This window comes from Mesocricetus auratus, unplaced genomic scaffold (genome assembly GCF_017639785.1).
Source record: "Mesocricetus auratus isolate SY011 unplaced genomic scaffold, BCM_Maur_2.0 Super-Scaffold_100003, whole genome shotgun sequence".
Taxonomy (NCBI): Eukaryota; Metazoa; Chordata; class Mammalia; order Rodentia; family Cricetidae; genus Mesocricetus; species Mesocricetus auratus.
In genome coordinates, this window is record NW_024429188.1 from 21,438,606 (window position 1) to 21,450,839 (window position 12,234).

General features: G+C 38.0%; 1 protein-coding gene across 5 annotated transcripts in view; it reads right to left on the reverse strand.

Annotated features, from left to right (window-relative positions):
• Positions 1–12,234, reverse strand: part of Map7d2 (MAP7 domain containing 2) — a 115,682-nt gene that overhangs the window by 22,186 nt on the left and 81,262 nt on the right. For 3 of the 5 annotated variants that reach the window (XM_040744142.1, XM_040744141.1, XM_040744144.1), the window contains 3 exons: positions 11,927–12,037; positions 3,995–4,125; positions 1,699–1,823 (listed from right to left, as the gene is read on the reverse strand). In XM_040744142.1, coding sequence (XP_040600076.1) covers positions 1,699–1,823; positions 3,995–4,125; positions 11,927–12,037 — 367 coding nt within the window. The remainder of the gene's footprint in view (positions 1–1,698; positions 1,824–3,994; positions 4,126–11,926; positions 12,038–12,234) is intronic. The other 2 variants (XM_040744145.1, XM_040744143.1) reach the window with 1 other exon arrangement.

Consider the following 12,234-nt stretch of genomic DNA (forward strand, 5'->3'; position numbering starts at 1 on the left):
TTTAGACTCTCAGTTTAGACTCTCAACTCCTTCACAAAAGTTAAACATTCTCTTCTATCTTTTTTTCTGTTTCATTTTCTTTGCCTATTTGTAGGTTAATCATTCTTAATAGGAATTCTGAAATCTAAAATGTTCCATGTTTCAAATCTTTTTGAGCATCATACTAGTAACTACTACTCAGAAAGTTACAGACTTCAAGTGGTCAAATCAGGGATGCTTAACCAATGAAGTTTATGCAAGCTTTCCCAAGCCTAAGTAATTGAAATGTGAAGCATCCATTGTTCCAAGCAGTCTTAATGAACTAAGACAGACCCATAATGAGCACCTGCTGTACAAGAAATAAAGACAATTCCCATCCTCAAAGCAGTTTTGCAGAAGAACACTAACTGAACATTAAATGATGATACAATGTAAATGAGCTTCAGTTTAACAAGGCTCTAACTAAGGCCTGCCCCCTCACTTCATACAGGTGTCCACTCAGATGTTACATTGAAGGGCATATCTTCAAACACATTATATACTTTCATGAATATGATCTTATGTAACCCTGGATAGAAAAACATCTGGGTAAACTAAGCAGATACCTGTAATCTCAGCCACTGAAGATTCTGAGGCAGGAGAATTATGAATCAAGGTCCTTCTGGGCTTAAAAATATTTTGTCTCAACCAACAACAAAAAAATCTCCCAAGGACAAAAAAAGTCCCTATTTTTTCCAAATTAAAACCACATTGTTCCTCGTCTCTTAATACTACTTTTATCTTTCCACTATATTTCTGGATTGTTACTAAATTACTCTTTTTATTTATTATTACTGTGTCTGTGCATGATGGGGGGATGTGTGCAATGGTACATGTGTAGTGGTCAGAGGACAAGTCTGTTGTGTTGGTTTTCTTCTTCCACTTTTAGGTGTGTTGCAAGAATCAAACTCAGGTGGCCAGGCTTTTCTGGCAAGCACCTTTAGCAACTAAACCATCTCACTGACCCTTTGCTGAATCACTTTTGTTAATTACTATTTATATAACCCTGCATAGAAATCTTATATAAAATCTTTTAGTAACTTAGGACAGTGATCATAAATTTGATTTTCATTTATATTGTCCTTGTTGAGTTTATCCATCCCTAATAAAACTTACATATTTTGTTTCAAAATGTTGGGCTGTGTGTGGTAACCTATACCTATTATCCCAACATTGTAGAAGCAGAGGTTCAAAGACATGCTTGGTTATAAGAGACTCTGTCTCCACAACAGAATTGTTAACCACCAGTTATCTGTTAAAGAGACAAACAGTGAGGCAGTAAGATTAGGAGGAAAGGAGATGGTAAACAGGTGCCTATATACAATGCAGTCACTTCAATCCAGAACTAGACATGGTACAATCAAAAGAAAAAGGATAATGCCAGGGGAAATAAAGATGACAAAAATGGAACTAAAGGACCTAAAGAGAAAACGCTGATATAATCTTGGCAAATATGAGTCCTATATATGTTACCAAGCAACAAACTTATAAATGGTCCATCATTTAGCCAGAAGATACATAAGTGTGTAGACACATACCTCAAAGACAGGCATTTGTCCTGATCACCCCTTCTTGTTTGTCATGCTTTAGGCAGAGCAGAAGCCACAATGCTGGATGAAACCAAATCAAACTAAATCAACTGTCAACAATCAGAGTTTTGGCAAGGGAATATATGCTTACTTGGATTTCACAGGAGAAGATGACCTCTTAGGAATGGCTTCAAGAGGCTCATATCTTCTCAGTGGGGACCCAAGACCCCCAGTGGAGACAGAAGTTGTCACTCGTCCCTTCTTTACTTTCTCAATCTGTAGGGGACAAAGAATATGATAGTCACAGCCTATGACAGTACTACTTCTATAAGTTTAAAAACCACATCAGATGGAAGTGATATAGTTTTCTTTCAGAGGGATCAACGTAAAGGTCTAATGCTTTATGTGACATGAATCTTGGTAGAAATTTGTGATACCAGGAGATCATTGCATTTAGGTCATCAAGTTGGGACAAAATGTTTTTGTTTCAATATGGAGATCCTCTGCCCAATACTTTGTTATCTTACCAAGAGGTAACAGCATAACCATATTATGGCCCTAAACATTTAGAAATTGGAAAGGGTACAAAAACTCTTAGATCAGAGGTCTCTGAGCCATAAGTCTGAAGAGCATGGTATTTTCAGCAATAGGGACTTACCATCCACCTATGGGGGAGAACCAGGGGCAACAGCAATGGTCTATAATGTTTTGGGAGTCTCTTGGACAACCCTGATTAACAATTCAAAAGAGGACATTTCTTGTTTGGTTATATATTTAGGAATATGAATATACATGTATATATACATTCATACATGCTCACACATAAATATACATATATGTGTGTAACAACTAATGAAAAAAGAGGCCATGAATTTGAAAGAGAGCAAGGGGAAGTATAAGGGATGGCTTGGAGGGAGGAAAGGGAAGGTGGAAATTATGCTATTATAATCTCAAAAAATAAAATAATTGAAAACATTAAATTCAAATAAATATAAAATACACACTTATTACAAAACCTTTACCAGAAGAAAGTGATTTTAATATCCATAATGCCTAGTTGTAATCTCTTAGGCATACATGGTATAATGTAGAGTGCAAAACACAAACTTCTCTCTATTTTTCCCCTGACCTCTTTAAGCAGAAGGGAATGGGCATTACGGACTGGCCTGTAGAAAGAGCTTTACCCTCTTTCCTTACTACACTTGTCTGTAACAAGTCCTCATTTAGTCCCACAAATGGCAACCTTATTCCACAAATAATCCATTTTACAGCAAATCTAAGAGTCATAAACACTAGCTCCTATTTTTAATTATCTCAGGGCAACCATGAATTTGAAAAGAATATATGCTATTACAAATTATTCAACAGAGCTAAGGATGTAAGATAAATGGTGGACTACGTCGTAACACATAAATTCCTGGACTTGCTATCCAAGACTACAAATAATAAAAAAATCTAAAAATGTTCAATAGTAATATAGTAGTTTTAACATAAATTAATATGTATCAACAACTGATACATAATCAATGCAATTAATAGCCCTCCTTCCTTCAATGGGTGGAACTCAATTCTCTTTCTATTGAATCTTAGTGACTTGCTTTTAATGACCTGTATAAGGCTTAACTCACGAGTTGGGGATTAAAGGCATTGCAGCTTCCATTTTACAATCTGTCTCTTGGATTGTTTGTTCTGTGAGAAGTCAGCCATATTGGACTCACAAGTAGGTTTGTGGAGAGGTTTATAGTGAGGAACTGAGGTGGCCTGTCCTTCAGCATCCCTGTAATGAATGTCTTACAAGAGGCCCAGTCAGAATTCTGACTAAATCCTCATGAAAGACCCTGTACTAAAACCACCAAGTTCTCAATTCAGCTACCCTCAGTTTCAGACCTAAGGAACCTATGAGTGAAGACATATTTATTTTTATTCAAGCTGCCAAGTTTAGGGTAGTTTGCTATGTAGCAAACGGTAACACAAATGAGTATAGCATATATAATTTCTAAATAAATACATAGAATTGAGGGTATCTGCTTAACAGCCATTTTACCGACAGTGTCCATATGACATAAAAAAATACATTCAAAGGCTGTTGTGAGTGAATGTTGACCTAGAACTTCAATTTTAGTTATATCCAGAGGCAAGACTCCTAGAACCAGAGCCTTGAGGAAGCAGAGAAGATCCCTGAAACACTCCTTCTGACTCGTGTCCTCTGAAAGAAAGGCTGTATTATCAAAACAGTATTATTAGTAATCTGATACAAGACATTAAGATTCAGGGGAATGCAAATGTTTGATAATTTTCCAAAGTTTGATAAAAACTTAAACCAAATATATCATTTGAATAGTCCCTGGAGACTGACAGAAACTGAGACCCCAGGTCAATGGTAGAAACAATCACACTGTCAGACAAATTAGAGTACAGAAAGAGTGAGAGAGAGCATTTAAACCTACCTGAAAAGACTCTGCTCCTGCCACAACTCCCTTCCCAGCATCTCCCATGCCAGATGTAGGTGTACCCTTCTTTCTCTCTGTGGTCCGGGTTGGAGAGGACTTGTATGAAGATTTGAGAGGGCTGCCGAGAGCTACACAAGGACAGGCAAGGAATACTAGAGAGTTACAGCATAATAGCCAGGAAATACAGGAAACACAGATGGAAAGGACAGGAGAATCAGAGGATGGAAAGAACATGTTTCTATAAAAAATGTAATGTGTAATCCACATTTTTGAAATATGCTTTTTCTACTGTATACAGAATATATTTCATCTTAAATAAGACTCCCAAGATTCAAGAGTCAAGTTCATTTGAAGGGGTTAAAGTGCACTTTGGAGTTAAGCAGACTTCCCTGCCATCTAATAGCTGGATTAACTTGGGCAGGGTACTTACTGTCTCTAAGACTCAGTTTCCTTACACAGGAAGAACACAGAAGAACTGACTACTGTCTTTGCGGTTTTGCTTACCAGATTGCTCTTTGGCTAGCATCTAGGAGCTTAGATTTTAGGATGGTTTGTGTCATTCACTGGTGAGTGCTAAAAATCTGTTTGTACAAATAATACATTCTATGTATGTGAGGTTTGGGTATTTGCTTAGTAAAGGGTGCCTACATGACTAGTTCCTAGTAAAAGTCCAAGGCACTGAATCTTTAGAGTGCTTCCTCAGTAGGCAACAATTTATATGCACTGTTATATGAAGCATATCCTGTATGACTGTTGTAGGAGATCCTTGGAAACGTATACCTGTTTTCCTCTGTACTTCTCATACATTCTTCCCTTTATTAACTTGGCTGTATATCTTGCTACTATAATAAATCATATCCATGAGCTATGAATTCTCTGAGTTCTACTAATGAATTACAAAACCTTTGTGTTGAGAGGGGGTTAGAAACAGTTTCAACAGAGGTAGAATTTCTACAATGACTCCAATTCACAAAAATAAAGTAAAAATAATGTTTGGGAAGGGGGGAGGAGTGAACCTGTAGTACTTACATATCTATGGAGTTGTTGGCTATGAAACAGCAAGATGTTGTGAGAGGTGAAAATTACCTACAGAATTTGACGATAACTACTAAAACTCCAAGAGTGCTACCTCAGGGGATTCCTTCGCTACTTTTGGCCAAGCTATCTAAACTGAGATTAAGAATCACAGTCAGAGAGTGGTTTTAGTTTTCCCCTTCAATGGAAATGGGAAAAAGACAACCTTTTCTTGGTTTTGTCATCAGTAGGTGGTTTGGAACCGAGTACTGAAACCAGAACAAGTTTCAAACTAATGTTTTTTTACTATGATTTTCGTCTAAGAACAGAGATTGAAAAGAATCAACTTCCAGAAGAGAGATACTTAGAGACTACTGTAAACACATCCCTCCTTTTGTCTCTAAACTGTGAAATGAAACATTCTGAATATTGCTGGATCACCTCAGTTATATATAAATGTCCATGGGACAGGTCCCTGATGGCACCAACCAAAAAAATCCAAGTTGTTCTTCAGAGCTATAATTCTGATGCAGAGCCTGAGTACATTCTTGTAAAAGCTACAGTCTGGGAATGGTTGTCAAAATGCATCATTGTTGTTTTCTCTTCAGTTTTTTAAAAAGTAACTGGGGTTTATAACAATGGACTTAGGGCTTAATGGACTTACTTTTCCTAGTACACACACCTATGATAAACTTTCTTCTAGGTAGCTGTCCCAAGAAAAAAGAATGATTGTTTTTACACTGATCACTGGATAAATGACTAAGCTAAAAAAATAGGAAGTCACATAAAGCTACTTTTAAGTTCTTTTGAAAATTTAGTGTTTTACTTTGAATAATCCCTAAACATGGTGTCATTCTGATTAAGCTGAATTAAATATTTCTTTATTTTCTTCTCCTCTTCCTCTCCCACTCATAAAAATGTTCTATCTTTTTTTTAAAGAGGTTTGTGCAAGTATAGGAAATAATTGAAAAATCAAGTTTTGACTGCAGGATAGACTACAAACAAAACCCAGCTTGAGGGGCATGGAGAACACGATCACAAAGATATCTACAATCTGTTTTCCAGAATTGCTCGTGGAAGTTCTTTGTTCCAGAAGAAACTTCCCATAATGCCCATGTAAGCTGCTATGAGCATGGATTTCTGGGTCTGGACTGCACATAACAGCATGACTGAGGAAGTTTTGGTGGGACAATTTTGATATAATTCCAATAGAGCACATTAATGATGAGCCAGTACCACTAGCAGAAGGGGGCTTTGGGACTGGTAGCCTCAGGCAGTCCCTCTGGAATCACAGAATGAAATTAATTACTCCTACTGTACTAAGTACTCTAGGGCAAGGTGAGAGGTACAAAAGTGGGAGGTCACATTGCGGGTGTCTCTTGATAATGAATCTTTTGCTTCAAGTGCCCTGGAGTTCTTAGCTTCTTGTTTTCCATAGGAACTCATGAGCCCTCAAGAATGTCACTTCTAGTATGTGCCCTTAATGTCATAACATTGCCTCAGACCTCGAAGGTGGTCAGCTAAGCTTCAACTTACTGGCCAGAGCTGTGCTGGGGCCAAATGAAAAAGATTCAGAAGGAACAAGGAAGCAATCTGGCTAAGACATAGCTCTAAGGTTAATAGGATTTGATTATATTTCTAAGCCCAGGTTACCTAAAAAGGTTACAAGTAAGATCAATGCAACAAGCCTGCCTCATCTGCCGTATGGATCCTACTGGTTAGAGACACCATTGGAATGAGTAGAGGGTATAGACAATTCAGAAGACAGTGTTCAGATTAGACTGCTGTTCTTGGAAAGACCAACTCCTAAAGTGGGTATCTGAACAATAATACCTGGGAATTTAACACTTGGTCAAGGTTCCCACCATTAGCTGGTTAGTGGATGATTTATTATGCCTTAACTGTATGTAAAAAAAACAATCCAAATATCTACTTTCACCTCAAGAGTATAAAATTTTTATACATACTGGGCAAGGCATTCACATGGCCAGAACCCTATAAAAATCAGCATCAACAAGCTTCCATAGGGGATGGAGAGGTGTCTCAGAGGTTAAGAGTACTGGTTGCACTTCCAGAGGTCCTGAGTTCAGTTCCCAGCACCCACATGTTGGCTCACAACCATCTATAATAAGCTCTGTTGCCCTCTTCTGGCCTGCAGGCATACACACAGGCAGAACACTGTATAATAAATAAATAAACTTTAAAAAACCCAAGCTTCCCTGGTTGGCAGTTAATCATTGTTTTAACTCCAGGAAACACATCCTGAGAGACTCTGGAAGTTTGTGCCTTGTCCTTCCTAGACTTTGTCCCTAGTTGTTTTCCCCTTTGTGGATTTTTATGTATATCCTTTCAACATAATAAGTAAAAGAGGTGACTATATATGTATGCTGAATCTTCTGAGCAAATCATTAAACCTGGACTTAGTCTTAGGGACCCCTGAAACATTTCTCCTTCTCAAAATGAGGGTACTTCATACTTGCTAAGAACTTGGGGGATGTTGTTGAGGTAGAATTGACATACCATATAATTCCCCCTTTAAATGTCTAGTTCAGTGTTTTTTAGTATATTCACAATCATAACTATAACTCCAAATAATTTTAAGGCTCCCAAATGACCTTTTACCCATTAAGCAGTCACTAACCTTTCTTCCCTTCCCTAGTCCTTATAAAACATATCCTAACTAATTAAGAGGTTTTATAGCCAGACATAGTGACATATACAGGCAATCTCAACACTTGGGAGATGGAGGCAGAAGGTATCAGGAGTTCAAGGCAAGTTTCAGTTATATAACATGTTTGAGATCAGCTTGGACTACATGAAATTTTTGTCCCCATTTCAAAGAGACAAGCAATAAGAATAGACCCTGTATACGTTGATGTAATTTTCACCAAATACACCATCTTGGGAATGAAGACCAGGATCAACCTTATGTGGACATTGTCCTGCTCATCTGCAAATGAAGAAAATGCTTGCCCTAAATCTTGACATCATGATTTAATCGTATTTTGTAAAGGAAAGCCAGTGTTTGTCAGACTTTAATGTGCAAGTTAGGGAGGCTCTCAGAGCTGGCCTTTCTACAAAGTTCCCATTGCTGATCTATGGATCATGTTTTAAGTAGCAAGGCTCTAGACATTTTTTAGGCTCTTAACTCTGTGCCAATCAGTACATTATCTTATTTATACTATGATCTCATTTAATCCTCATGATAATTTAAAATTAAATTTTTGAAACATGGCCTTGCTATGTTACCCAGACTGGCCTTAAACTTATGATCTTCCTACTTTGGTCTCCTAAGTAGCTGGCATTACAAGCATTCACCACCATACTTAGCTTTTATTACAATAAATAAAAAACAAAAACTCCCATTTTTATATATGAGCAATAATGAGTGGTAGAGCCAGCCATAAGATCTATATGCTACTTTTCTAAATGATCTCCTAAGAAAAGTCTACTAACTTCTATAGCCCATCAGATTGAGTTTATACCTGGTTCACATGTCACCAGTCATAATTTACTCACCTATGAATTATTCAGCTTTAAAACAAACAGCAATAGCAAAACATTGTCAAGCAGAAAATGCTATTAACCATTGAATGCATTTCACAAAGCCAGCAAATGAGAAGCAAAATGCAAAAATTCAAGGATGAATCCAAGGCTGATCAAAACGGTTTCAGGCATTTTGACTTTACACCTTGGCCTCTTTTACCTGAATCACTGGCCTGCTCAGACAGCATGCATGTACTTCTGCTTCTGGCTAAAGAAGCCTGTGTGGGTGGCATTGAAACAAGAAGGTTTCCATGTAACTAAGGTGCATGCAATGAGCTGAGGGGCAGAATTAAATTAAAATTTTAAAAAGCAAAATTGAAGTAAAAGAAAATGTTTAAACAAGATAGTTCATGGTGGCATTTAACATGATGGCAGAACAAATGTGGAAACAAAAATAATTCTAACAAAAGATGCCTTTTGAGTTTTTCCTAGTAAAATTAAACAAGTAAGACATCACTTGAGAGTTTAGGAGAGTTCATTCTTTCTCTTGTGGCATCAGAATTAATTTAACACACTAGTACAGTGACGTGAGCTATATGTAATGGTACACACCTATAATCACAGCATTTGGGGACTGAAGCATGAGAATCCTAAGTTTCATGCTAGCCTGAGACACACAGTAAAGATCTATTTCAAAAACAAAATAAAGCAAGACAAAAAAACAAGCACGGTGACCTCTATTAGTTAAGAGAGTTAACACCCTTCCAAAAGTTATATGGACTCACTTACTCATTAAGTATATCTAATACTAGAAAAGGAAAGGTTACATCTACATAAAAGAAAGACAACAAAAATCTCATTTTAGACTTTCTTGGAGACCTGCTCTTTTCTGAAGAAGAAACAGAGGGGGAGTGGATCTCAGAGAGAGGGGAGGTCAGAGGGAGCTTAGAGGAGTGGAAGGATCAGAAACTGTGGTCAGGATGTGTTGTATGAGAGAAGAATCTATTTTCAATAAAAAATTAAAATATATAAATAAATGTTTTAAAACACTAATTTTTAAAATGAAAAGTGTCATCCTGTAACAGACCAAAAATAAATACTTTCCTATCTTTAAAATTTTTAAGGGTAAAATAATACAAACAGCACAAAAATAATAGCTAAACAATTATCAGCTTTAATGGAAGACAGTAGGTAATATTCATGATTCAAAATTCAATGACCACTGGATGTGATGATTTATATCTAGCCATTTGGGAGGTAGTAATATCAAGAATTCAAGGCCAGTCTGGAGTATAGAATGAGATCATGCCTGAAAATGTACCCCAAAACAACAAAAAACTCAAAAAAGGAAAAGGAAAAATAAAATCTATCAACTAAAATGTTTTGATTTGGGGATATGATATATGACAATGGATACTGTATGGATATCTATTTAGTAAATGGTATGAAGATTGAAAATTTTCAATTTAGGATACACAAGCGGATGATTTATTTGTGAACCATGATACAGCATGTTTATGTTTGCATGTTCATCAATGTGAATTAGTGAATTTGAGAAAATATGGAATATGTTCACTAGAGGAATAGCCATAGATGTAAAAATGTTAGGTATTCTCTTCAAACCCTTCCTTCCTTCCTTCCTTCCTTCCTTCCTTCCTTCCTTCCTTCCTTCCTTCCTTCCATGTTTCTAGTGGTTACCATGAATAGGCATCAAAAGTCAGAAGCATCATGACACTTATGGGGACTCTGCTACACACATCATGCCTCTGGAATGGAGAAATAAAGTCAATGCCTGTGAATGACAATGAGGAAGGTCCACCATCCTCTTCCAAGTCATAAAACTCCTCTGGATCATCTGACAACCTTGTTAGTTTTCCAGTACCTGACTTTCTTTCTTCAGTGCTTTAGGATATGCATGTTACATAAGAAAAGCTTTCTCTTAACCTATGCACAATAAAAGGCAAAAATTCAGGCTTCCAATGACTCTTCTGAGCCTCCATTAGAACGCAGATGCTGTTACATCTACTCAGGTTCTAAAAATGGTTATTTGTCTCTCTATATATTCTGTCTCCCAAATCAAAATGCTACCTAAAAAGGTCATTCATGCTTTTCCCTTTTTAAAAAGGGGTCCTCTGCATGGATTTCCTTGAGAAGGAGAAATAGATGAGATATCCTGGGTAAACTGGGAGCAGGGAGGTGGTGGAAGGCAGGGGATGGGTGGATGGGAACATGAGGGATCAGCTTGGTTGAGTTGGGGGCAGAACTGAGGGAGAGAACAATGAAAGAGATATCTTGATAGAGAAGGCCATTTTGGGGTTAGGGAGAAAACTGGTACCAGGAAAATTCCCAGGAATTCACAAGGATGACCCCACCTAAGACTCCTAGCAATAGTAGAGGGGGTGCCTGAACTGGCTTTCCCCTGTAATCAGATTGGTAACTACCATAATTGTCATCAGAGAGCCTTCATTCAGTATCTGATGGAAGCGAATGCAGATATACATAGCTAAGTACTGGGCCGAGCTCTGGGAGTCCAGTTAAAGAAAGGGAGGAGGGATTGTATGAGGTCAGGCAAGGTCGTGACAGGGGAACCCACAGACACAGTTTACCTGAGCTCTTGGGAGCACATGGACCATGTACCAACAGTTAGGGAGCCTGCATGGGACTGACCTAGGCCTTCTGCATGTGGGTGACAGTTGTGTAGCTTTGTCTGATTGTAGAGACACTAGCAGTGGGATCAGGACCTGTCCCTGGTGTATGAGCTAGCTTTTGGGAACATATTCCCCATGCTGGAATGCCTCACCAGTCTTGATGCAAGGAGAGGAGTTTGGCCCTGCCTCAACTTGATATGCCAAGCTTTGTTGACAACCAGGGGAGGCCTGCCCCTTTCTGAACAAAGGAGGAATGATAGGCAGGGTAGACAGGAGGTGGGGGGAGTGAGCAGGAAGAGAGAAGGGAGGGGAAACTGGCTGGTATGTAAAATAAATAAAAAGTTCTCATATTATTTCTGCACTTCTGTTTTCATTTATAAAATAGCTAGGCCTACAAACCATGAATGACTTCAGAGTCCTATTTTTTCCCATAATATCAAGTCCCCCTGATAACTCTAATCAATTCTGCTCTTTCTGGCTAATCAATTATATTACATCACTGACCCAGAAAGTGCTTTAAAAACAAAACAAAACAACCTTCCTCCATGCCCTGTGGAATAGATTTTTGCATATTGGCAGACTATCAATTCCTATCAATCAATAATGACCTTTCTTTATGGAACAATACAATTTTCCAAAGTCTTGTTAGCAAGACCCTAGAGGTTAGGACAGTGGTATTATTTGCAGAAGGCTTGAGAGGAGGCTTTCAAAAAGGGCACTGTTGAGACATTCACACCAGAAAGAAGCAAACTGGAGAGACAAGGTCTACCCATTCACTTGCCTCGGTCTGGGGAATAAGATATTGCCACGGTGGATGAAGACAGGCGTTTACTCATAGGAGGCTCCGTCTGCTTTGGCAAATTCATGGTTGATGTTGACAGTTTGTCACATGCTGCAGAGAAATGTATTAAAGACATTGGTTTCCATATCGCTGTAGCCTGTGAATACAAATCTCAAAGTGTCCTTCCTGTCCTCATCCACTGGAGCACAGCACTCTGCTTCCATTATCTTAATGTGGAAACGTCCAGGCTACAACAGCCACTAGTTTGCAATTTCTTCACTGTGCTTTTCTCTTTAAATGTTCAAACT